This window comes from Gallus gallus, chromosome 1 (genome assembly GCF_016699485.2).
Source record: "Gallus gallus isolate bGalGal1 chromosome 1, bGalGal1.mat.broiler.GRCg7b, whole genome shotgun sequence".
In the NCBI taxonomy this organism is placed as follows: Eukaryota; Metazoa; Chordata; class Aves; order Galliformes; family Phasianidae; genus Gallus; species Gallus gallus.
The window spans coordinates 170,407,129-170,433,124 of record NC_052532.1 but is presented as its reverse complement, the minus strand read 5'-3'; the positions used below and the strand labels follow the sequence as shown (position 1 = coordinate 170,433,124).

Genomic DNA, 25,996 nt, shown 5'->3' with positions numbered 1-25,996 from the left:
TTCACACAGAATTATGGCCTTTATTATTTAAAATGCAACTTTCAGATCACATGACTACTGCACATTTTCTTCACTTGAAGGTTAAGCACTTTCCAAAATCTCAAATCTCTTGAAGAAACTCCTTCTTTTCTTCAAAATAATTCCGAAACCACTCAATATGTTCAATCTTCTGCTTAACACTGAGGTATGGGTTTTTTGAAAGCCCACAGATGACCAGTTCCATGAAGTGGCGAATAGGTCCTTGCTTGGGAAAGTCTTTGAGGTGTTTCTCCAGAAAGATATGTTCGTGAAATTCAGCACCATCATCCATCCCTACCAGAAGGGACACAAAATGACAGGTCGTTATCATCATGTAACAAAGAATTTAACAAAATAAAAAAGGATAAAGCTCGCAAACAGACCTTTAATCAGAAAAATGGTAATTCCAAAATAATTAAAAGGCCCAAAAACAAACAATGAAGAAGTGGAAGAAACTGCAGAACTCTAAGATATTCATTTCTCCCTCCATAAAGAAAACATCAGCATATATCCTACCTGTCTGCCACGTTACCTTCATTTTATGCTCCTAGTTATAAGAATATCTGATAGTAAACCTGCTGAAGGCTCATGCCAAAAATCTCTTCCAAAAAAAAAAAAAATGCTCAGTACACGAAACCTTTACTGACCATGTGCATTACATTTCAGATTCTCAACATTTTTAACACTCGAGGAAAACACTGCCTAATTCTACAGAGGATTAAGGAACACAAGTAAGTCTTGAATGAAGGAAGCAGAATCTTGAAGTATCTAATACAGAACAGTTAAGAAATACTTGCGTGTTCATTACAAGCGATAGTTTTAGCACCCTTCTGCTATCAAATGGGCACAGGAAATTGCTTTTCTAATGTTTTTCAAATCTGTGAATGTATTCTGATGTAAAAATGTTGTCTGTCACAACAGCTGCTACTTGTAAGTAGTGACCAATGCAAAAGTCGTTGCATTCAAAAGCATTCATTTGCACAGGAAAATGGCATAAGGGATTGCTTAGATCTCTAATCAAATACAGCTCAGATCCTACAGTAGTTTGTGTCCTCCATCCCATGGATTTCATTTACAGTTGGCTCATATTTTGACACCACTATACATGAGACACACTCAGAACACAAATTCCTACCTACAAGGAAAAAAAAAAAAAGGCTGATTTGCAGTTCCTAAATCTGAGATAAAATGTTTGTCAACATGAAATCAGCAATATTAAAAAGGGAGCCATCTCAGTCCTAGGCTTCGTCCTATGTTACAGCTTCTTCAGCTTCATATGTGTAATGCTTGGACAGAGAACACTCTCAGCCAGTATATCATATTTGTTGAGTTTGTATTCTTTCCTTCCTATGTTAGGTAATGCAAAGCCTGAAGGAGATGGGAGATGCATCTATTTTCCCCTATGCATTTTTCCAAGAAACGTGTGCAGTGTCTATCAATGCCAGCTATGTGCCACTTATCTCCCTTGTCTCTTAAATAGAAAGCCTATTTCTCTCTTCCTTAAGCTCTCCTTTTCTGATAAGTTAAAAAAGGAAGAAAAAGAAATGACTTCACTCATTTTAGAATGAGAATGCTTGAAAAACTACATCCACTTAGAGAAGCACAGCGTTGGTATTTTACCATGCCACCCACAATGACTTTCATCCCACCATGAGAAGGTGGAATCTCACTGTACCTAGATGCTGACAGCTGACTTCAGAAGTTAACACCATTTCCAGATTTCATACCATCATAGAATCATAGAATCACTAGGTTGGAAAAGACCCACAGGATCATCCAGTCCAACCATTCGTTCGCCCTTCACCAATGGTTCTGGCTAAACCATATCACTCAACACAACATCCAAACGCTCTTTGAACACCACCAGGCTCGGTGACTCCACCACCTCTCTGGGTAACCCATTCCAGTGCCTGACCACCCTTTCAGAGAAGTAGTATTTCCTAACGTCCAGCCTGAACCTTCCCTGGCGCAGCTTGAAGCCATTCCCTCTAGTCCTATCACTAGTCACACAAGAGAAGAGGCTGACCTCCAGCTCACTACAACCTCCCTTCAGGTAGTTATAGAGAGCAATAAGGTCTCCCCTGAGCCTCCTCTTCTCTAGACTGAACAACCTCAGCTACTTCAGCCGCTCTTCATAAGGCCTGTGCTCCAGACCCCTCACCAGCTTTGTTGCCCTCCTCTGGACACGCTCCAGGGCCTCAATGTCTTTCTTACAGTGAGGGGCCCAAAACTGGACACAGTACTCGAGGTGCGGCCTCACCAGTGCTGAGTACAGGGGACAATTACTTCCCTGTTCCTGCTGGCCACACCATTCCTGATACAAGCCAGGATGCCATTGGCCTTCTTGGCCACCTGGGCACACTGCTGGCTCACGTTCAGTCTAGCGTCAATCAACTCCCCCAGGTCCATTTCCTCTACACAGTCTTCCAGCCACTCTGCCCCAAGCCTGTAGCGTTGCCTGGGGTTATTGCAGCCAAAGTGCAGGACACGACATTTGGTCCTGTTGAATCCCATCCCATTGGCTTCAGCCCAGCTATCCATCCTGTCCAGATCCCTCTGTAGGGCCTCGCTACCCTCAGGCAGATCAACACTTCCAGCCAGCTTGGTGTCATCTGCAAACTTACTGAGGGTGCACTCAATGCCCTCATCCAGATCATCAGTAAACATATTAAACAGGACAGGCTGCAATACTGACCCCTGGGGAACACCACTTGTGACTGGTTGCAAGCTGGATTTAACTCCCTTCACCACCACTCTCTGGGCCCGGTCCTCCAGCCAGTTCCTTACCCAGCCAAGAATGTATCTGTCCAAGCCACGGACTGCCAGCTTCTGCAGGAGAATACTGTGGGAGACAGTGTCAAAGCTTTTGCTGAAGTCTAGGTAGACCACATCAACAGCCTTTCCCTCATCCACCAGATGGGTCACTAGATCATAGAAGGAGACCAGGTTGGTCAAGCAGGACCTGCCCTTCGTGAACCCATGCTGGCTAGGCCTGATCCCCCAGCTGTCCTGCACATGCCACGTGATCTCCCTCAAGACAATCTGCTCCATAATCTTCCCCGGCACCGAGGTCAGGCTAACAGGCCTGTAGTTCCCCGGATCCTCCCTGCAGCCCTTCTTGTAGATGGGAGTCACATTGGCAAGCCTCCAGTCATCTGGGGCCTCACCCATCAACAAGGAGTGCTGATAGATGATGGTAAGTGGCTCGGCTATCACCTCTGCCAGTTCCCTCAGCACTCTCGGGTGAATCTCATCCGGTCCCATGGACTTGTGGCAGTCCAGTTGGAGTAGCAGGTCTCTGATTGTTTCCTCCTGAATCGTGGAGGGTTTAGTCCGCTCCCCAGCCAAGGCTGCCAGGTCAGAGAGTGGAGAAACCTGAGGATAACTGGTCTGACTTTTAAAGATAGATGTAAAGAAGGCATTCAGAACGTCTGCCTTTTCCTTATCCTCAGTGGTCACATTCCCAGCCTCATCCAGTAAAGAATGGAGATTCTCCCTGGTCCTCCTCTTGCTGTTGATATACTTGTAAAAGAGTTTCTTGTTCCCTTTTACCCCAGCGGTCAGGTTGAGTTCAAGCCAGGCTTTTGCGTTTCTGATTTTCTCCCTGCACATCTTAACAACTTCTTTGTATTCTTTCCGGGTTGCCCGTCCCTTCTTCCAGAGGAGGTAGATTCTCTTTTTCTCCTGGAGCCTCAAGAACAGTTCCCTATTCATCCACGCCGGTCTTCTTCCACATCGGCTCATTCTTCATACTTCTGTCGGTCACAAAAATCCAAGAGAAATAAAGCAATGAACCCACTACTGAAAGAATTTGGATAGTGCTGCCAGTAAGTCTTGTCTTTTTGATGCTCCTCTTTTGGTGATAAAGGGTAGAGGAAGAGAATATGTCTAATTAATAATTTCTCCAATTTTCATTTCTATCCTAAAATAAATTAAATCATTTGTAGCTTCACACAAAAATTCAGGCCAGGAAGGAACAATTAAGTCATCTATTTTAATCTCCCATTTGTCAAAGACAGGATTATTGGTTCGAGGATGAAGCGCTAAGTCCAAATATTTCAGTTAGATCACATCTTTCAGTCCTCAGAAAAGTAAAGCATGCATCATCATAAGAGACCAAACCATCAGAGGCTGTGACTTCTGGCAGAAACAGATTAGATACGTTTGCATGATTTTCCCTCTCCCAGCAAGTCATACGTTCCGCTGCAGGGAATGAACAAGCCTGTCCCTCGCTCACTCTTTAACTGTCCTCAGAAACCTCTTCTGAAAGAACATGCACAGCAGGAACCTGAAGCAGAGGATTTTCTTTATCGACCTCAAAGCAAGAAGTCATCTACTCTCAACATCCTATCTTCAATCTGCTCTGTACTGCAAAAGCCTGGACAAATTTCTCTAGCTAGCACACTAACTCTTAAAAAGAGACTACTAATCTACCCTTAATGACATCATCTCAAATGTAGATGTGTATCCTTATAGGGTGCCTTGGAGACAAGCTCATAGTAAACAAAGAAGACCAAATTTGTTTTGAAAGAGAGAAATCGAGCCTTTACAGTAGGCCTCTAGAAGAGACCAAAACTTAACAAAATCCCTCCCTTAAAATGGCTACATAACATCTGTCATCTCTCTTGGTAAACTTACCCAATGCTGGGAACAGCATTGCAGCAGAACAACCAGAAACGGACTTTGTGTTCTTCTGCCTACAGAAGCCTTTGGAAGCAATTGAAGCCTTAATTTGCTAAGACTTCTACTATGCCTATTGATTACATTGTAACAATCTCTGACATACTTGAAGCATTTGCTCCTTAGAATGAGTTGCTAAAGCAAAGTACCACCAGTAACACGTACTGTATTTTTAAGCACTGCACTCCTAGGGATCTGAGTCATCAAGGTACAAATGCACAGAAATAATTTTATAAGGTCAGAAATGGATGCCTTCCTCAACTTTTTGCTGTGGCAAATTATGGAGTAGAAGTAACACCGTAAGAAGTAGAAGAGACAAGCAGATGGAAGAGTGAGAAGAATGTTACCCAAGCTATACTAACAGCTTGCTAATCTGGTAAAAACTAATCAGAAGCAGGAGAGAAGGAAAAAAAAAGGTTTCCTTTTCTGCCTAGCAGTGACTTCAGCTGCATCAGAGAAGGGAAAGAACATCAACATGCATGGAGGAACCAACAACAGCAAAAGGGGGAAGACTGCTACCGGCCACTGCAGCACGCCATTAAGTCTGGCCACATCTTCAGATGTTCCCATTAGGGCCAGACAAGTTTTAAAACCATGTCCCTGCCCTGATGCCTCAAAGCAAGCACAGCGCTTCAGTAAAGCACTCAAAAAAGAACTCTGAAGATGCTCTGCAGCCAAGAATAACAGTGACAAACTGTCTTCTTTATTTTTCGCGTTTTATTTAAAACTTTAAAGGCTCCCATAATGCTAAAAGTTGAGCACATATGCTTCCTCTGTAGAAAATTTAATTACATAGATGTTTTTAAAACCACGTTCTTGTGCATAAAAGATCACTCATTTCTTGATACAAAACAAGATGAGGGACGACTGTTACCAAACTGCAAAATTAACAGTGGGAACAGGCATCCTTCTTTTGAAATTGGAGTATGCTGAAATAATCGGAGTGAGGTTCTGAAGTTTCTAACTGTACTTCGACACACCTGGTCTGATTAACAGCCTGTGATAGAGCTGGCAGTTCAAGAGGACTGAATTTCCTGACTTGATATTTCAACCTGAGAGGTGATAGATTTTGGAACGCTCCACTGGAATTTTCCACATGACCAGTCATTGTGGACAAATCAATACAGATTCTTGTTTAGCTATATGTAAAGACTCTTTGTCCATCCGTCATTGCAGCCCAGACAGCATGGTTCCACCACACCGCTACAACAGAAAAACCACTGGCTGCCAAAGACGCCTGGTCCACTTACAGTCCCAGACAGCAGGGTTCCAGCCACATTACAACAGCAAAACCATTGACTGCAGTGGTTTTAAGTTTGCAAAAACATGAGTAAGAGTACATTTGGATTTCTACCTGATGGGACAGATAAATTCTGGAACCAGGAATTAAATTCTGTGAAGAAACTGTCAAAAAAGGATGAGAATAAATATCAGGGAACAATGAACCATATCATGCAATTTGCGATTCTGTAAAGGATGGCTTTTCAAAGACTCCCAGCTTCAGATACTAACCTGTTTCGCTTTCAGAATGATTTTAAGTAATTCTGTTTGATGTCTTCAAATAAAAAAAATCCACATTCAAGCTCTCCCTGAAGTTATGAAATCTCTATTCCTAAAGTGTACGTTTGCTTTCTGATTTCTTCTTCCTTTAAAATTCTCTCTCTGTTGGTTTACCTTCACACAGAGTTCTGTTGTTGTTTGCTGCTGTTGTTTTAATAAATGGAAATAGGAGCAAATAGAAGCACAAAAATGTCACGACAGATGCCCAGAATGAGTGAATACTGTGACTGTTTTTGCTAGGAAACTGATAAAGCAAAGGGAGCAAATGATTGTTCAACACCCAGCCACTGCAGACATGGAACTGGCAAATAGATAGCAACTGTGTCTATGAACCACACCGAAGAACACTATAAGCATTATAAAACACTCAGCACTTCTAAGAGTCTCCTTCCTCTGCTAGAAGCTTTACTTAATACCTTTTACTAGGAAATGTCTTTTATGTAATAAGACTTGAACAGCCTTGTGATGTTGAAAGCATCAGGACCGGGAGGCAGGGAGGGAGTGCTCTCCTTCCTGGCAGCAGCCAACTGACAGACCAGATCAGATCAGCCAGATCACCTGCAGGACTTCACCCGAAGAGTGCCAGAATGAGTTAATCTGAAGAATCTCTCATTTAGTACAGTTGGAAAGTTACATTTGTTTACTATCATAATCTGAAACGCTATGTTTTAAAACAGTCCAAGTGTTATACCATGCCACAATTCTCAAAAATGATAAATACATGCAAATAATCAAAGTTAACAGTGCACATACCTGCTTCATTGTCAATTGGAAACTCCCACAGTATTCCTTCTTTTGTCCACTGGATCATCTCCTCAAAACCATTCCGGGGAGGCTGCTCAGTTACTGCTGCAATCTCCTTTGCAAATTCCAGATCCCAAATTGTTGGTGAAGATACTAAATAAGAAGTTTTTTTATAAGATCTATGAGTATGCCAAAGATTTCTCCTTGGCTAAAACTATATATATATATATATATATATATATATATATATATATATGTAAAACTATATATATATACATATATAAAACTATATGTATATGTATATATGTATATGTATACATACATATATACATATATATATATATATATATCCATATATATATATATATATATATATATATCCTTTAACATTGACCTTTACAGAGACTAGTACTTTCAGTTGTGCAAGCTTTTCTATCTTAGATGCCAGCATCATCTTTCTTCAGTGAGAATTCTCTGTTGAAATGAAAATTAACTCTACGATCAAATGTCCACTGAAAACAAATCTGAACTGCCAGAGTGCAGTTTATTTTTAAGTCCGTCACTCAGAGCATGATTTTTCCCACTATTTTTTTTCACCTTTTTGTCTTTCACTAATTGTGTTCATGACAAACTCTGAACTTGGCTGGTATACTATACTAAAGCAATCTTGCTTACTTAAAGGAGTTGTCAGGCACTTCACAACTATACTCTCCCTCAAGGGGCAACTCTTGTTTAAAAACTACAGCAACCCCTCTCCTGATCCTCTTAAGAGACCTAATTTTTTGCCTCTTGGGCTTGAGAAATCCTGATGCTCTACTCTTCTCCCAAAGTCCAGCAGTTCCTTTAGGGATGCATCTATCCTGATGTCTAAAATTTGGATTTATTTATGTTTAAATCCAAGTGTACTCATACAGCAGGAGCTACTCTCAGACTGTTCCTGCCCCTCTACCCCAGGAGAATCAGTCATGAACCCAGACTGAACCACATCTCTAAAATGAAGGGAACATGAAGAGAGCAAGCTGTTAACCTTCATGAACCGGTCTAAATTCTGTTACCCTCCGTCCCCCTGTGGTTGTCAATTCACCCTGAACTTCCTGGGACAGAAATCTTGGTGTGAATTCAAATGTTACACTTGAAATGGATCATGGTCAACCAGCTACTATATTACTACTCACAATTTTGAAACTAAGACACAATTTAATCTTTGGCTCAATGATTTACGACTTGAATTAAAGAGTCTCCCCCTCCTTTTTAAGAAACAAAAGTGCAAACAGTATTTTATTCTGTGATTTACATGCTGAAAAGTGTTTCCATTTTTGTGTTAAATCAGAAGATGGCTTTTAAATTTATATCTGCAAATTTTCCTGCTAAGAACTATATTCCCCAGCTGCCTACTTTGATTTGAGGGCTAGAGGTAGTAAGAAACAGATAAAAGACAACACGAGAAAACAATGCCATAATTACTGCCTACATCTTAAAGAATACCTTCTAATAATGTGCTAACACATCTTCTAATAGAAGAGAAGTCATATTTTCAAGCTTACAATAAAGATTATGTATTTTCACCCATGTGCAATTGAAAAGAATACTGGTATTCTCTGTTCTGATTTTTTCCCCCAACTTACTTTAAAGTTAATGGTTGTGTTTCAAAATAAATACTCAATACTTTACACAGAACTTGCTTCTCTGTCCTCTATAAATAATATTTTAACTCATGATCTCCACCAGCATGAGCCAAGAAAGTGAAAATGCAAGCCAATGGAACAAGGCATCAAGTAGCATCTTGGTATTTCCTGAGATTAATTTAGATTTTTGATTTATGATCATTAAGCTTAGTCAGTAAACCATTTAACAAGCCTTCTCTCTTAGAAGATACCATAGATTTTCTCAAGGCAACCCGGAATCAAAGAAGAAAACGTCATCTAAGCTGAAAGAACCTTATTTCTTTATATCTGATATCAATGTGGTAACACCCACTTGCTGTCTTACATCACTTTTAGCAAAACTTATGCATCTTAATTTCATATTTGGTGTGACTACCATTTGCCACCGCATCTATACTGTGCCATCCAAAAAAAAATACATAACTAAAATCTGATCATTTCACCTGAAGTAAATGTTTCAACTCCAACGTTACTTGAACATCCCTTTGGTCAAGATAGCTTAACCAAACAAAAAGAATATCCTGCAGCATTCATTGTGGCTTCATACGAAAAACTGATGGATTTTGAAGAAGTCAACTGCTTGAAAAATAGCAAACTGAATTCCATTTTAAAAAGCAACTTTCATAGTCCAACACAGAGATGGCTGCATTCAGAAAGCTCACAGTTGTTTGGAAATACACAAGTAGCACTGACTGACATTTTACAGGAGAAACCAAATAAACTCATTATTTTATCCCAAAACTACTGATCTGGAGTCTTGAAACAGACAGAAATGAGCACCATTTACTAAGACACCAGAGAGGAATGATCTTTTTTTTATGGGTGCTATCTTTATATACAGTTTTAAGTCATTACACTGCAACAATCTATTTTTCCAAAGCACCTCGGGAGAGTTTAGTGAAATCAATACACTAAGGATTAGTGCTAGTAATGGAGTTTCACTGTTCAGAAAGCAAAAGTAAGTGAGAGACTACTTTAAATGACTTGCCCACATTCACACACCCTCAGCCTGTAGCACAGCTAAGTCATAATTCAATGCTAGTCTTCTTGTGTGAAATTCATCCTGCTTACATAGTAACTGAGGCTTTTGCTGCACAACTGTGCCATTCAGTGAATACAAAGGTGGATCGTATCCATTTCTCCACTTTTTAAGTTTAATTTGGTGCGTATTTTAAGCGTACATACATGAAGAATGAGCTACAGCAGGTAAAGCAAGGCATCTGTCAAGTACTGCAGGATCGTTCAACACAAAGTAGCGGATGGAAGAAGCCCCCAAAGGAACCAAACATTCAGTCTATAGTTTGTTTCCACTCTGCTCTGGCCTAGCTATCCGTAGAGCAAACTTTTTGCTCTGAGATCACAGCTTTGAGTTTCCTTGCCATTAAATGAATGCAAGAAGCTTTTGAAATGGAACAAATTCACCAACAGAGCCCACAAATCCATTCTCCAAAGTGGTTTAATACTGTCAAAAGGAGCCCAATCTAGTGACAAAAAGTCCATTTTACCATTCAAATCTTGGAACCATAGAATGGCTCAGGTTGGAAGGGACCCCGATCATCACGTTCCAACCCCCCTACCACAGACAGGGCCACCAACCTCCAAATCTGGTACCAGACCAGGTTGCCCAAGCTCAGTAACAGAACATTCCAATTAGTATTGAAAATACTAGCCCATGATACAACATGGATGTTTTGGATGCTAAAAAGAAGAGTAATATTAAAATTATTATTATTATTATTATTTTTACAGATCTGAAAGCCAGAAGTGAACAGGTCACGAGGCTCCTTCACAACAGTGAATCCCTTGATATTCTAAAAATTCACAACTTGGCTCCACCGGGTTTTTCATCACTGAATTTCCACTAACCTGTTTTCAGTGCGTTTTCCGTTTCTGGAGAAGCCTTAGTGAATATATTAAGCCTTTTTCCTGCTTTAAGACTTCTATAAACAAAAAAGAAAAATGATATTCAGTATTTCACAACACTTCACAATATTGCCAGATAAAAAAATCTAAAAGCACAAAATATTCTCATGAACTAACAGACCTCTGGAGAAAAAAAACGAGATAGTGACTCTCACAAAATCCTCAGGCTTTTAACAGTGTGTTTATGACTGAATTATTACTCTCTAACAGAGCTTCCCAAAACACTTCTGCGTGAAAGGATGAGCATAAGTCAAATATTATATTTGCAATCATTTTTTACTGAAATATTTAGGAATCGGAACGCAGTTCAACAGTATCAAACTACAGTACTATGTATCTTCACACAGTTGTAACTAAAAAGAGAATTTGGTGATTGGTTTTTTTTAATGTAAATATTATTACAAAATTCGGGAAGAGAAAAGGCAACAGTTTAATCAAACAATTCCTGCTTTCTGACATAAATAGCCTTTTTGGAAGATTACACAGCCACCTCCTGTGCCATACGGCAAACACATAAAGCATATCTGTATGATATATTTTAAACAGCATCACCCTGGTGCTCTCTCCCTTCTGAGTGTGAAAATATTTTATTCTATCTATTTTTAAACAGGCAAGAGTCTATACTAAAAAAAAATCCAAAATTCCAAGAGTTCAACAAGTAATCAAAATAAATTTTCATATAAACAGAAACTAAGGAAAACCAATGCCTTTACTGTAGAACACACTGAACCTTAGGACAAATGATTCTTTTAATCATACAGTCGTCCTTGGTTTTGTAGGCTCCCACTGAAATTCTAATAGCTCCCACATAATGTTAATACATATTCACAGCTGCCCTGGCAACATCTGCCTTTCTCGACCTTAGAATTTCACCTCTGGTTTTACTACAGATTTCTGATGGCAACAACTACTTCTGCAAACCTGCTCTTGTCATATTACATTTTACTGATGTAACTACCCTGGATCCACTTCAGCACAGAGCAATCTAATTACACAGCCTTAAAAGAATGTTGATTTAGGATTGTATTTTCCTATGTGTGTGTTAACTCCCCAAAACATTGGCTGAAGATAGAAGAACGACTTGGAAGAACATTTGCTTTAAGATGACTAGTTCAAATTACTACAAAGCAAATCAGCCATGTCACTGAAATCTCCTAACTGAGTAAGTCTATTCTTCCTAATCCGTACTTTGCATGTTATCAAACAATAAGTACACCTGCTAGAAATTCAGGGATGCAGAAGGAAACCTACGACTGAAATTGGAGACAGTTTGTTCGTTACAAATATGTTAAAATTACTTCAAGGTATTGTTCCTGAAGTTTTAAAACACGTAAAATTTCATCACACAAAGAGGGTGAGAAGGCTTCTCACATACCCTGCAGAGAAGGACCTGGAGGTCCTGGTGGATGAAAAACTTAACAGGAATCAGCAGTGTGCCCTCGCAGCTCAGAAAGCAAATGGTATCCTGGGCTCCATCAGAAGAGGAGTGGCCAGCAGGGACAGGGAGGTGATTGTCCCTCTCTACTCTGCCCTCGTGAGGCCCCATCTGGAGTACTGCATCCAGGTCTGGGGACCCCAATACAAGAAAGACAGGGAGCTGATGGAGAGGGTCCAGAGGTGGGCCACAAAGAAGATGAGAGGGCTGGCGCACCTCCCCTGCAAAGATAGGCTGAGGGAGCTGGGCTTGTTCAGCCTGGAGAAAAAAAGGCTGCAGGGTGACCTCACTGCAGCCTTTTAGTACCTAAAGGGAGCCTACAAACAGGAGGGGAGCCAATTCTTTGAAAGGGTAGGTAATAGCAGGACAAGGGGAAACGGTTTTAAGTTGAAAGACAGAAGATTTAGGTTGGATGTCAGGAGGAAGTTCTTTACAGAGAGTGGTAAGGGTGCTGGAAAAGGATACCCAGAGAGGTTGTGGATGCCCCATTCCTGGAGGTGCTCAAGGCCAGGCTGGAAGGGGCCCTGGACAGCCCGGTTTAGTGCCAGATCTGGAGGTTGGTGGCCCTGTCTGTGGCAGAGGGGTTGGATGATTCTTGAGGTCCCTTCCAACCCGGGCCATTCTGTGTGATTCTGTGATACCATAAATTTAGTAAACGTTCTTCAAATTTGCTTTACTTTGCAGTGTATTAATAAATAAAAAGTTTACCAAACACAAAATAGTACACACTGTGGAACCACATAATAGCTCAGGTTTTTGGTACATTGTTATAGCTCACATTATTTCCATTCTTAAGCTTTGAAAAACTTCTAATCCAACACCTTAAGACAAATATTTCTTCCATTTAGCTAAGAATCATAGCCTAATAACAAAATCACTATCATCTGACTACCAACCCACCTGATAATTACCCCCAGGTTAAAGATATCTTTTAAGCTGTTATTCAGCTACCAATAATGAAGGCTGCTCCCTTACTCTGTAGGCTGGCAGCTTATAGCTGAACGAAAATCCCAGGAGGGAAATTTCAGAGCTGTGAAGGGCTTGGTCTAGAACCTCATTCCACTTCTCCTCTTCAGCTCCCAACACAAGAAGCACCTCTTGCACCTTCTACATGCTTTATATCAGGAAAGGCAAACACTGCTTGTTGGTCTTATAACACCAAGTCCCATGAGATAATTCCTTAACAGACCTTAATGGCTTGGCACCTCAAGAAAAAAAGAAGTTACACAGGAACATTTCGACAAGCAGGCCGAGTTATTCTAATGACTGACTATAGAATCTTCTCTGAGGTTTTTGCATTATCTACATGGCTCAGCGTGTATGTTCCACTTTGTTCTTTGTGGAAAGTCACAACTGTTTACAAAATACTCAAACAGACACCTCAGCCAAAGAGGGCAGAACAATGTACACCTACTCAACTATAACTTTATGCTCATGTTGTTCTTAGCTCTCCACATTTTTTCTACAGCATTATCCACCTAAACACAAATGAATCCCTCGACTTCCAGACCTCCAAGGAAGTGAGGTTAATTTGCAAGGCCATGATTAAAGAAGTTAATCTTACTAAAAACAGAACTGCAAGAGAAAGAATGTGTTGAGAAGAAATGCAACCATGAGCTGTCATGGGAAAATAAAAAGAATGCGGGGACTGAGAAATAGACTGGCCAGGTAAAAGAGCAGCGAGAGTTTACAGAGCAACCTGAAATCATCATGTAAATTGTGAAGTTCACTCTACAGTTACCATGTCACGGGCAATAGAGAAATAATCCATAGAACGACTTGCCAGCTGCAACATGGTAGTAAAATACTGAAAACAAACAAAGCAACAGCAACAAAAAAATCCCCACAGCACTAAAAAATATCGTTAGAACACAAACAGAACATACAGAATTTTTCAAAACAAAGAACACTCATCAGCATTTTCCACTAGCTGATATTTCACAAAAAGTTAACGAAGTGATATAAAATTATACTGTGTGTGGAAATAAATGAACTGGTTAAAACCAGAAATGAAATTACATTTCAGCACCAAGCATTTTAATAACATAAAATTTAGTATCAGAAGAGTGCAAATAATTTGATCATCTGGGTAACATTAGTCGACGTGTTCTCATAGATGTTATGTTTCAATGTTAATGGCACTTGAGAAATACTTAAATTTCTTCCTTCAGTCCTTGAAGCATCATGGTATTATGAATACATACTACTAAATTTAAAATCATAGAATGGCCTGAGTTGGAAGGGACCTCAAGGATCATGAAGCTCCAACCACCCCCCGCCCCCCCCCCACCACCACCATAGGGAGGGTCACCAACCTTCACATTTAATACTAGACCAGGCTGCCCAGTGCCCCATCCAATATGGCCTTGAACACCTCCAGGGACGGGGCATCCACAGCCTCACTGGGGAGTCTGTTCCAGCACCTCATCACTCTCTGTAAACAATTCCCCCCCGACATCCAATCTAAACCATCCCTCCTTGAGCTTAAAACCACTCCCCCTTGTCCTGTCACTGTCTACTCAAGTAAAAAGTTGATTCCCTTATGTTACCCACTAGTAATTTTTCACACATTCCCCCTCTGAGAGATGGAAAGTAATACTACAAAAGTACCTTCCGGAGTCAGAGTGAGATGAGGGTCTTCCAGGCTTGATTCTTTGACCATCCTCATCCATCTCCAAGGAGATGCGATTGGATATCCTCACTCCTCTCTGAGCTGGGGATTGCCTCTTAACTGTCATTTCCGAAATAACGTTGCTGAAAATAAAAATGTAAACGTAAGAACCTCAACAAACTGACAGGGAAAAGAAGTTTATCACATTTATTAAGCAGAAAGTCTACTCTCCATTGGTCTAAAAGCCTCTGTAAGACAGAATTAATACATTCCTCACAAAATGCATCTATTTTTAAGTCATCCTAATACTCGAGTCTTACTTTTTAAACCATCTACACATAGAACGTAACAACTGCAAGCGGTATTTTAGCCTACAATTAATACTTTCTTTGAAATTATCTCATTTCCAATTACAAGGAAAGTGCCATTTCATAATCTGCATACCCATATTCACAGAATGTACTAGGTACACTTTGCTCAAGCACATGAGAATGTTCTCAAGACACAGGGAATCTGCTGAAGCAGGGAGGTAAAAAAAAAAACTGGAGAGGAATCAACTCTGCCCAGGGACAGAGCTGTGCTGTTACACACTGAAAGGAAGCCTGCTTTCACACATCAGCTGACATGGGTCAATCATGCCACCCTAATAAGTAGGTCACCTTTCCTGATCCACTGCAATCTGCTGCATTGCATAATCATGTTACAGCACTTACAAACCTCATCTTCCTTTGTAATTCTGCAGCCAAAATCCTATACGAAGAACACTCTTATCTTTGCCAGTGCAGTTTGCAGTTTATACTGAACATAAAGGCTAAAACATACAACATACCTGCCCCTGCCAACTAAGTCCCTTAACTGCTATGGCTGTTGGTTGGGAAAGACCAAGGCGATTACTCCCCACAGCTATCCCTTCCTCCCAACTGCTTCCAATAACGTTCAGGCAGCCAAAATTGCAGTGCTCCATGCTCCAGTTTAAACACATAAAGGCAGCCTCAAAAAGAAAAAAGAAAAAAAAAAAGCCTAAGCAAAAAACATTGCCCATCCCCTGCACTTTACTGCTTTTGTTACCTAAAGTTAAAAGAGATTTTATTAACAAGAAATATTTCTGGGAAATTATAAAAGTTAACTGCCACAGCAACTCAGTGGGATTTTCTCTTCAGTCTTAAATGTGGTTTTAAATATTAGAACAAGAGTAGCATAGCTCTTCAAGTACCTACTACAAAATGAAGGCATCTGGAAAAAAAAAGGTTGAAATTATTTTCCTTTAAGGTTAAAGTGAACTATCTCACACTACAAATTGTTCTATGAAGTGCCTAGTGCTATTAGTGGGCTAGAGACCCAACATACTTCTGAGGGTCACGCAAACATAGTTCCTAAGGTCACATACGGCCCAGGCCAACTGCTCAATTTGGCTGTGGTATTCCCCATACTAGAGGGGGATGAGGCATCCTCCAAGAAGCTCTCCTCGTGACAGAGGTTGATTTAGTAGCATTTTTGCACAGTGGGTCATACTTCCTTCTGGACAGACTATGCCACCAAACTATTTAGCACATACAGTCAACGATCTCGTGTTTCTGATCAGAAAGTCCTCATGTCACCCTGTTGCTGGTACATGAACATTACTGTCTGCAGTGTTCATCACTCTATAATTAATGGGGGCCCTTTATTCCCTAAAAATAAAACTACAAAGATGTTTTTATCACTGTCTATAATGAAAAACATCAGATAACAAATTCATACTCCAACCCAAGTATGTACAGTGGTTAGATATTACATGATAAAACCTCACGTCCCAGCATGAGGTTAAGAATCTAAATTCCTAGATACCTCTGCCTTCCAGAGATGAGAAGAAATTGAGCCTCTTTCCTGACTACCATTAATTATAACACCAAAAACAAAGACCCAGGAAGCTTAACATCTATTTTAGCTTTAAGTTCCAATTACTTATTTTCTTTACCCAGAACAGGAGCTGAAATTTCAACTTGTATTGCCACCGGTTTTATTTTGGTACAGTGCTGTTGTAATTTCCATTGAGTGAAACTTCATTCCACACCAAGAAAAATAAATTCCTGTATCATTAATATTTTCCTCTCCTTGTGAACACGCTGTCCTCACACGTTTACAAAACAAGGCAATGAGGCAGCTGTGTAACACTGACCTCTGGAGGTTAGGACACAGAACAGGAAAAAAAAACCAGCACAAATCGAAAGATTCAGAAAATATACATTTCATACCCTCAAAAATCTCAGTAGTCTCCCAATTTTTCACAACTGGGCATTATGTGGTTCCTTCCAGTACCCAAAGCGATCCTACAAACAGGAGGGGAGTCAACTTCTTACAAGGGTAGATAATAGCAGGACAAGGGGAAATGGTTTTAAGTTGAGGGAGGGAAGATTTAGATTGGATACCAGGATGAAGTTTTTTTGTTTGTTTGTTTGCTTGTTTTGTTTTGGTTTTATAGAGAGAGTGGTGAGGTGCTGGAACAGGCTGCCCAGAGAGGCTGTGGATGCCCCATCCATCCCTGGAGGTGCTCAAGGCCAGGCTGGATGGGGTCCTGGGCAGCCTGGTCTAGTATTAAATGTGGAGGTTGGTGGCCCTGCCTATGGTGGGGGGGGTTGGAGCTTCATGATCCTTGAGGTCCCTTCCAACTCAGGCCATTCAATGACTCTATGATTTTATGATAACACTTGTGAAGGTATCTCATCTTAAAAACTGTTTTAAATAGAAGAGGAATCTATTTTTTTTTAATTTATCAGTATATTGAATGCAAAACTTTAACTTAAGAAAAAAAAAGTTCAATAGCCCACATTTTCTTTTGATTCCGACATGATCATTTTGTGTTGATTTTTACTTGGGAAAAACAAACAAACACTTTCTGATATATTAAAAAGACTTCAGTGCTGTACATGGATTGAGGCACTTTTGGAGAATGAACTCCTGCCCAAGCAGCATGAATGAAATCAACTGGACTTTTCAAATCAACATTTTTAAGATGGACCAGACAGCTAAAAGTAACAAATGAATCTCAGATTCTAACTACAAAAGGTTACTATTAGCCCAGTTCTCAGTCATGATAATCAGCAAGTTACTGATCTTTCTACACAACTCATCTACTGCTGGTTTCAGACTGTTACCTAACTATTAAGGAAGAAAACAGAACTTCCCACGTGGAAAGAAGCTAGTTCACCAAGCTGTCACCAGGAGTAGAAGAAACTGCCAACCCAAAGCATAGCAAGCTCATCACGACTTTCCTAACCAACTAAAAATGCTGTATACGCATTTTTCTAACCTTAACAATTCATCCATAGGCACAATAACGGATAAATGTACAATCACATCTTAATATATCTATCAACTACATAGAGCCACACAATGCAGAACTTCAGCTTTTAATTGTTTGTAGAATTGAAATGCTCTTTCAACAGGAAAAAAAAGAAAAGCCTCTCTGCTTAGACTACTGCTTAGACTACAGCTTCCTTAGACACCTTCTTTTTTCCACAGCAGTCACAGCTGGTATGTGCTTCAGGACAAGTGTAGTGAGCGGTGAGGACAGAGAGCCCTTGTTGCCAGTAGGCAAAACAACCAAATTTAGAGTGCATGCCTCAATAAATAGGTGCAGGTGCACTTGAGGTTAGCCACAGCATTTATTAGCTTGGTCAGTAATAGCATGATCCTCCAAAATCTTATCAGGAATTAATATGCTAATTACATTTAAATTGATAACTCACAGCCTAGGCCACTATTAAGACATTTCTCTATCCTGCTCGCCTAAAATCCCTTGGAATAGAAATCGAATAACCTCACTGGTTATTAGCAGCTTAATGAATATATACTTTACACAAAACATTCCTCCTTTATCCTTCATTATTAGGAAGCGTCTCAGGTTTTTGGTAACACTGCCCAGAAAATAAACCAAAAAAAAGACACCGATTTTACTTAAAACACTCAGATTTCTGATCTCTGAAGCAATTCATTTTGGCTCCAAAAGCCTATGGAGAGATAACTTCTATCAAGTTCTCAAGACTGCTTTCACTCAGCCTGCGGAGAGGTCATGAAAACACCATACACGCAACTTTTGGAGATGCTTGTGTACAATACCCAAAACCATACCTCCACCTATAGCATGGACTTCAAACACTTGAAGAGAATTCCATTCTGCTCTCTACAACACCCACTAGCAGTATAGGTAGAAAATCCTGACTTCAGGCTAAAAGGAAATCTTGCATAGCTTCTCCCCTTTCCTTCCATAACCTCTAGAACATGCATTCTGTTTACCAGAGCTGTTCACTGAACACTGAACATCCCAAATACACAATCTATTTGCAAACAGTTGTCGCGTTCTCCTTAGCTCTCCATCACTAAAAAGGCAGACATCTGCGGCAAACATTATTAGTTACTTGGGTGCTCTGTTTGCAGATCAGTGAGAAACGCACAAACAAACCTTTTACAGATCCCTATAGCAACCTACACATAATAGTACAAGGGCCAAGCTTGAATGCTGGTTTGGGACAAATTCATTTCCCCAGAATAAGTTAAACCTAAGACAACCAGCTCGTAGTCCACCCTGCAAACAGCCATAAAGATTTCATATGCCTCTTTTGCTGAAGATCCAGCTTTCTGTTTAGTTCAACATTTCACCCAGATTTAATGCCTTATTTTCTGAGCAGTTGCATGAATACAAGCCAAACAAATAAAAAAGACAACAAAAAGCCTGTATTTAGCTGTCATCCCAAGGAAGAGCAACACGCACACAACCATTCGAGTTTCCAAACAAATGTTTCTCATCTGTTTGAAAGCTGCATTGGAAACGGACCAGAGCCAAGCGATGAGTTTCTTGGGTTGACTGGAAAGTTTTGAAAGGAAGGGTGGGGCTATAAATAGAGCTGCACTAGTTCAGTCCAGTTCTTCAAACCTGTCATGAAAATTCACTGGTCCAGACAGAGTGTCTGAAACGTCCACAAGTCTCTTCATTGTGTGAAAATTTCGGAAGCTGAAGAAAAAAAAAACTTACTTTGCTAACCTATCCAAGAAAATAATGATCCTGGGCAGGAAAACAATTCCATTTCTGCAAAAACATTTTAGAACGAGGATGCCAAAATTTAAGAGGTTTGGTATAACCAGACCAATGATATCTCCATTACTCATTAATTCCACAGATAACAGGTCCAAATTTATCTCCTAGGGCCACCTATCCAAGAGAGAATGCAGTCACCTTCAGGATGACACTGCAAAATTACAATTTCAAGCATTATTGAAAATAACATTCAGTATACGGACCATATGTTAATAGTTCCTCCCCTTCTCTGTTTATCTGTGGTTTCTTCATGTCTTCTAAGTTGTGCAAGTAATTCTGATTCTGCTTGTTCCTTGTTGTGTGGGAAGGAAGATGCAACGGCAGATGCAGCCTGCACCAGTTCTGGATTTAAAGGCTTGCTTCTGTAAGAGATACAACAAATGGGGAAATAAATATTTACAAAAAAAAAAGCCATAATATAACTGTCATTCCTGTATTGTCATTTTATATCTTTCCATCTCAGTGATCACAGCTGCAAATGATCCCAAAGGGGCCGTAGGTAAACGGAGGGAAGGAAAGATTTGTCTTACATTTCACTAATCAACTGCCCAATGAGACTGACAGGCTGCTCTTCTCTAATCTGGGGAAGCAGCAGCTATACCAACTGTTCAGCCTGTCAAAAGTGAAATGCTGATGACCACAAGCAGCACTGACCTGCAGTGCTACAAAGGTGACATAACACATTGTGGAGGGGTTCCACGCACAAAATCATGATGCTCTCCTTAGCTTTTTTTTTTTTTTTCCTTTTTCCTCATCACATTTTATCTAAACAATATTTTCTTCCTCCCATTCAAGAAACTTTCCATACAGATTCTAGTGCTTTCAAGAGTCTCAGTGCAGAAAAAGGCAGTATACTGTAAAAAGCACACATCTTTTGTCCAGGTTCTCCCATGCGATTTACTGAAACCCACACTGTATACTACATTCTCTTACAAGATTCTTTTCCATACCTGGTAACAGCATTTGACCCTTTATTTTGTCCTAGACAATGATTAAAAAGAAAATGGTGGGGGGAAAAAAAACCGTCCAAGTGCACACGTTATACTTTACCGCTGAACATCTTCTGCACTATTCTGAAATGTGCTACTTCCACCGTGCAGGCCTTCCTGCTTGTTAGTGGCTTGCTTTTTGATCTCCTGTTCTTTTAATTGTTGAAATTTCCTCTTGGTGGTCACTTCCACTTTCATATCACCGATCATTTTTAGCAATTTCTGCTTTGGTGTTTCTGCTGCACCCTCCTTTGATGCCACTTTGGTGGTGCTGTCTGCGGGAGCAGTAGGTTCATCTTCTGTAGCAGAGAGCACACTGCTAGTGCTGAAGAGTTTCTGCGTTCTGCTAAATAACACAGAGAATTAAAAAAAAGATAAAGAATTTATTAATAGACTCCAAGACTGAATATCGTAAGCCGACAAAGAACAAACAAACAAACAAAAATACCATTGCTAACAACTGTCTAGGCCTAATCACGTGCAAACTGTCTATGCTAAGTACATATGAAACATATCTTTTTGTTCTTTGAGAAGGACTGAGGCACTATTTTCAAACTCTTAGCAATTTATGGTTCCTTCAGCAGAAAAAAAAAACCATGTAAATGATTTTATTCCCTCACAAGTAAACCGTGCTTAATCTCTGAAGGTAACAAAATGTTGAGTAACTCCACATTAGGCTGCAGACAGAGTTCAAAGTTTCCACCTTTTACTGCTGGTGTTGGCTTTATTCTGTGCTACAGATTATGACCTTATGAACACGAATTTGAATGAGTCACTTGCAGTTTTGTAAGCCTAGATTGTAATAATAACAATAAAATCATAGGGCTGTTAAAAAAAGCCAGAGCAAAATGAAGAAACAAAAAAAGCATACCAATTACAAAAAGCAACTCATACCTAATACTTGAATTCATTAGTACTAAAGAGTTGACTGAAACTCCTAAAGCAGCAGACTGCTACCACCCCTCAGAAAAAGAGATTTGACAACATCAGACTGTATATACTCTGTATTTTCACATTGTTTTGTGTCTGCAGGACTGCTAAGGTTCACGTTAAACCCTAGGATCTGCAACACAGCAGCCAAGCATTTATGTAGATTTTATTAGGAAATGCATAATAGACTCATTTGAATTGGAAGGAACCTTGAAAGGCCATCTGGTCCAACTGCCCTGCGATGAACAGGGACACCCACAGCTCCATCAGGTGCCCAGTGCCCCATGCAGTCTGACCCTGGGTGTCTCCAGGGATGAGGCATCCACCACCTCTCTGGGCACCCTGTGCCAGCGCCTCAACATCTTTACTGTAAAAAACTTCTTCCTTACATCTGATCTAAATCTCCCCTCTTTTAGTTTGAAACCATTCCCCCTTATCCTGTCACAGCAGACCCTGCTAAAGAGTCTGTTCCCTTCCTTCTTACAGCTCCCCTTTAGACACTGAAAGGCCGCTCTCAGGTCACCTCAGAGCCCTCTCTTCTCCATGCTGAACAGCCCCAGCTCTCTCAGCCTGTCCCCATAAGAGAGGTGTTCCATCCCTTGGACCATTTTTGTGGCCCTCCTCTGGACACATTCCAACAGGTCCACGTCTCTCCTGTACTGAGGTCTCCACTCCATTACTACTTCAGTCACTCTGCACTTAATAAATTACCCACAATAAACGTTAAACCTTAAATGTCACTGTTGATAGGAACAGGAAGATTCACACGAAGCTTCAGAGCCGCACTACTGAGAGGACAGCAGGAGCCCTGCTGTTTTACACACGGCTGCTCCCACAGATCTTTCTCCAAACACATGTTTTCCATTAATTCAGGCTGCGTGCTCTTCAAAACTATTTATCCATTCGGACATCTCTGTCTACAGCACTGGAAAAAGCTCAGGCACCAACACTGCGAGCCCTCAATGCACGGAGCCAGCGGCACGTTGCAGCGTGCAGACGGCCGCACTCCGCCTCTCTCCCCCCCTCCTGCCCGCCCGAGCGCTGCGAGCCCCGCGCACCGGGTAGGAGCCCGCAGCCACGCACAGGCCCACGGCCACAAGCCGCTCCATTCACCGCAGGGCCCAGCTCAAGGCAGAAGCGCGGGCAGGCCGCCTGCCCGCGGTAACGCTGAGGCGATTCCCGCTCCCCCGTACCTGTGAGGCCGCCCGCAGTGCCGCGCTGCCCCGGCGAGGAGGAGGATGCGGCCGGAGCCGCAGAGGCGGCCCCACATGGCGCCCTCGGCGCGGCGCTCACAGCCTCGGCGTCCCTTCAGCGCCGCCGGCCGGGAACGGGAGCTGCGCCGAGCGTTCCGCGCCACAGCGTTCCGCCCGGCCCCGCTGCTGTGCACGGGCAGGGTAACGTCGGGGTTGTAGTCTTCGGGCCCCAGTAGTGCTTCGAACGCTGTAAACCTCCACATTACGCAGTTTTTCCCGTAAGGTTGGACTCCTGGTGGGCTGCAGGCACATAAAGCTTAGGATTTACCTCGGGATGAGCCTGGCCGCCCTCACAGCACCTGCCTCTAACGGGTTTTGTGGAGAAAAAGAGGCTCCTGTACGTCAAGTCTGTGTCTCTAGTCAGAGAGCTCACATTATTTCCATCCCTGGACAGTCATTAAATTGGCTCTGGGTCCACCAACCGTGCCACAACGGGAGGGTGGCCCACCAATGCTGTTTACCTGACTGTTAAGTATGCATTTCTTGATTTCTTTTGCCAGCAGCTGATTTAAATTCCAAAAAGTAGGTTGGGGGTGCCCCATCCCTGGAGGCGCTCGAGGCCAGCTTGGATGGGGTCCTGGACAGCCTGAGCTGCTGGGTGGCACTGCCCATGGCATGGGGTTGGAACTCAGTGATCTTTAAGGTCCCTTCCAACCTAAGCCATTCTATGATTCTTTAACAGTGGTTTTGGGGTGTCCAGCTCTGGGATAGACACATGCAGTAGATCAGACTCGAGGCCACCTGCTGTTGCTGAGGAAAGATCCAGCTCTGAGCACAAACATTAACAAGAATCCTGACCTGACTGAAAAGGATCAGAGGAGCTTCAGATGTACCAGAAACTGAAAGAAAATATTGGGACTGGCCCTCATCAGTCAGAAACCACACTGAAAACAAAAGCTCAGTGAACTGGGAGAAAAAAATTGCCTAAAACTCTCCCTTCAAAATTTAGAGATGTAGAAGAGATGTAGAATAATTGGAAAGCCTACAGATGACTACTAAAGGCAGATGATTAGTATTACTAGAGGCATGAGAAATGTTGGGTATTTTATGGTTATTGTCAATATTAAGCAAACTAAGAAACCTGATTTATTGTGTGGTCAAAGTATAGAAAATAGAATTAGGAAAGACAGTCCTCGCACTGCAAAGAAATGTTCCTCTGAGGACCTATCTGCACGTTATTATTGGAACAGGCAGTCCAGGAAGGTGGTAGAGTCGCCGTCCCTGGAGGCGTTCAAGAAATGCATAGATGTGGTACTGAGGGGCATGGTTTAGTGGGCATGGTGGTGATGGGTTGATGGTTGGACTAGATGATCTTCCAGGCTTAACAGTTCCATGATTCTATGGTTCTGTGATTGGAATCAGCAGTAATTTCACCCTAGAGTAAATTACATGATAGTAATGCCTGTGTCATCGAATGATCCAAGCTATTTTGGTGGTTTTCATCTGCCCGTTTACACAGCTCTGCATCCTGTCCTGTTCAGCTGCACCATTTGCACACATGTTCACTATTGCTTTAGAGTCACTGCAAGCAGATCCTGAATGCTAAAATGCTGGCTGCAGCCGGGTCCTCTGCTCAGAGTTATCCTCTACATCAACAATATGTATATTTTCCCCCATACTTGTGTTATCCCCCATCCCAGTGCTTCCAGATAGACGTGTAGTGAGTCAGTCTCTGTGCTTATTAGGAATAATATGCCACAGTCCAGGCAGCTCTGCAGTTCCCAAGGTGACAGGGCTGACTATGCTAATAATTAATTTGGTGCAGCAGAAATGGGCCCACAGACTGAAATGTCTAATGCCAAGGATCCTCACCTCTGTCCCAAGGAGTCTATTTTGCTTCAGGTTCAGTCTAGACCAGCAGACCAAACATCCCTCCTAAATACATGGTACAAAGTTGTTCCCAGACCTTCACTTCATTGACCGCAACCTACACTGGAAAGGCCTACTCTGTTCTTCTACTTGCAGCATTCCTTCAGTACTCAGATTGCCATCATCTGTGTAAGGCCTGAAATGCAGAAACAATCTTAGTTTTGCTCGTTGCGCAACCCCCATGTGGCACCGTATGGTTTGATTCACCTCTACATATAACTGGGTGAGTTTTGGTGGTCTCATTTATGTAGCTTCTTCTGCTGTTCCAGGAGTACACTTTAGAAAAGCTGATGTTCATCTTCTTGGATGAACTAAGAAAAGGCAGACTGGTTTCTAGGGAATAAATGATTTGCCTGTGGTTGACTGAAGATAGTGGGCCCAGGAGCTCGGATGCTGGGATCCTGCAGAATGGAAGTCCATTTTGAAAGGAAGCCCTCGCGGAAGATACCGTTGGTCTTTATAGAAAGGAGTGCAAGTAACACAGAGAACCACATGGTGGCAATGTGCTCCTTGCAGCACTGCGTTTCACAGCTCTCAACTTTCCCAGGCAACATCTCCAGTACTTTGTATGTTTCGTGCTGTGTCCCAAATACACCCCACCAGGACTAGGGGTCTGACCAAAAAGTGTTGTTCTGAACAATCATAAAATCACAGGATGGCTTATGTTGGAAGGGACCTTAAAGCACACTCAGTCCCAACCCGTGCCATGAGCAGTGCCACCCAGCAGCTCAGGCTGCCCAGGGCCCATCCAACCTGGCCTTGAGTGCCTCCAGGGATGGGGCACCCACAGCTTCTCTGGGCGGCTGTGCCAGGGCCTCACCACCTCTGAGTAAAAGATTTATTCCTAACATCTAATGTAAATCTCCCTTCTTTTAGTGAAAAGCCATTCTCCCTTGTCCTATTATCATCAGACCACACAAGAAGTCAGTCCCCCTCCTGCTTGTAAGCTCCCTTTAAGCATTGGAAGGCTACAACGAGGTCTTTCCCAGAACAATCGTCCTGAAATACCCAAGATCTGATGATGGAGCTGACAAACAGCAACTGCAGGCAACGTGTACTTCTAATGGCAAATTAGTCACCGTCCCCACTGTGGTAGGCATTAGATATTTTTCAGCAATTGGATCCCCCAACAGCACTTCAGTTCTACTGAAGAAAAAAAAAAAAAAAAGGTCGACACACAGCTGAAAATTCCTTGCAATTAAACAGTAATCTGTTGCAGATCATTTGAGATGCACAGTTAACCCGC

The 25,996-nt window shown here is 41.7% G+C and overlaps 1 protein-coding gene across 2 annotated transcripts; it reads right to left on the bottom strand.

Moving 5' to 3' along the window:
• On the bottom strand, positions 1-25,270 carry MRPS31 (mitochondrial ribosomal protein S31). 2 transcript variants are annotated; one of them, XM_004938739.4, is made up of 7 exons: positions 22,822-25,270; positions 20,760-21,044; positions 19,913-20,071; positions 14,635-14,778; positions 10,533-10,606; positions 7,012-7,155; positions 1-312 (listed from the first exon to the last, which is right to left on the bottom strand). In XM_004938739.4, exons 1-7 carry the CDS (start codon positions 23,082-23,084, stop codon positions 101-103), a joined length of 1,281 nt encoding a protein of 426 aa, XP_004938796.2. In that variant the 5' UTR covers positions 23,085-25,270; the 3' UTR covers positions 1-100. The 2 variants fall into 2 exon arrangements, with proteins under 2 accessions (XP_004938796.2, XP_417081.4); XM_417081.7 differs by having other exon boundaries at positions 20,760-21,041.
• Positions 25,271-25,996: the final 726 nt, after the last annotated feature.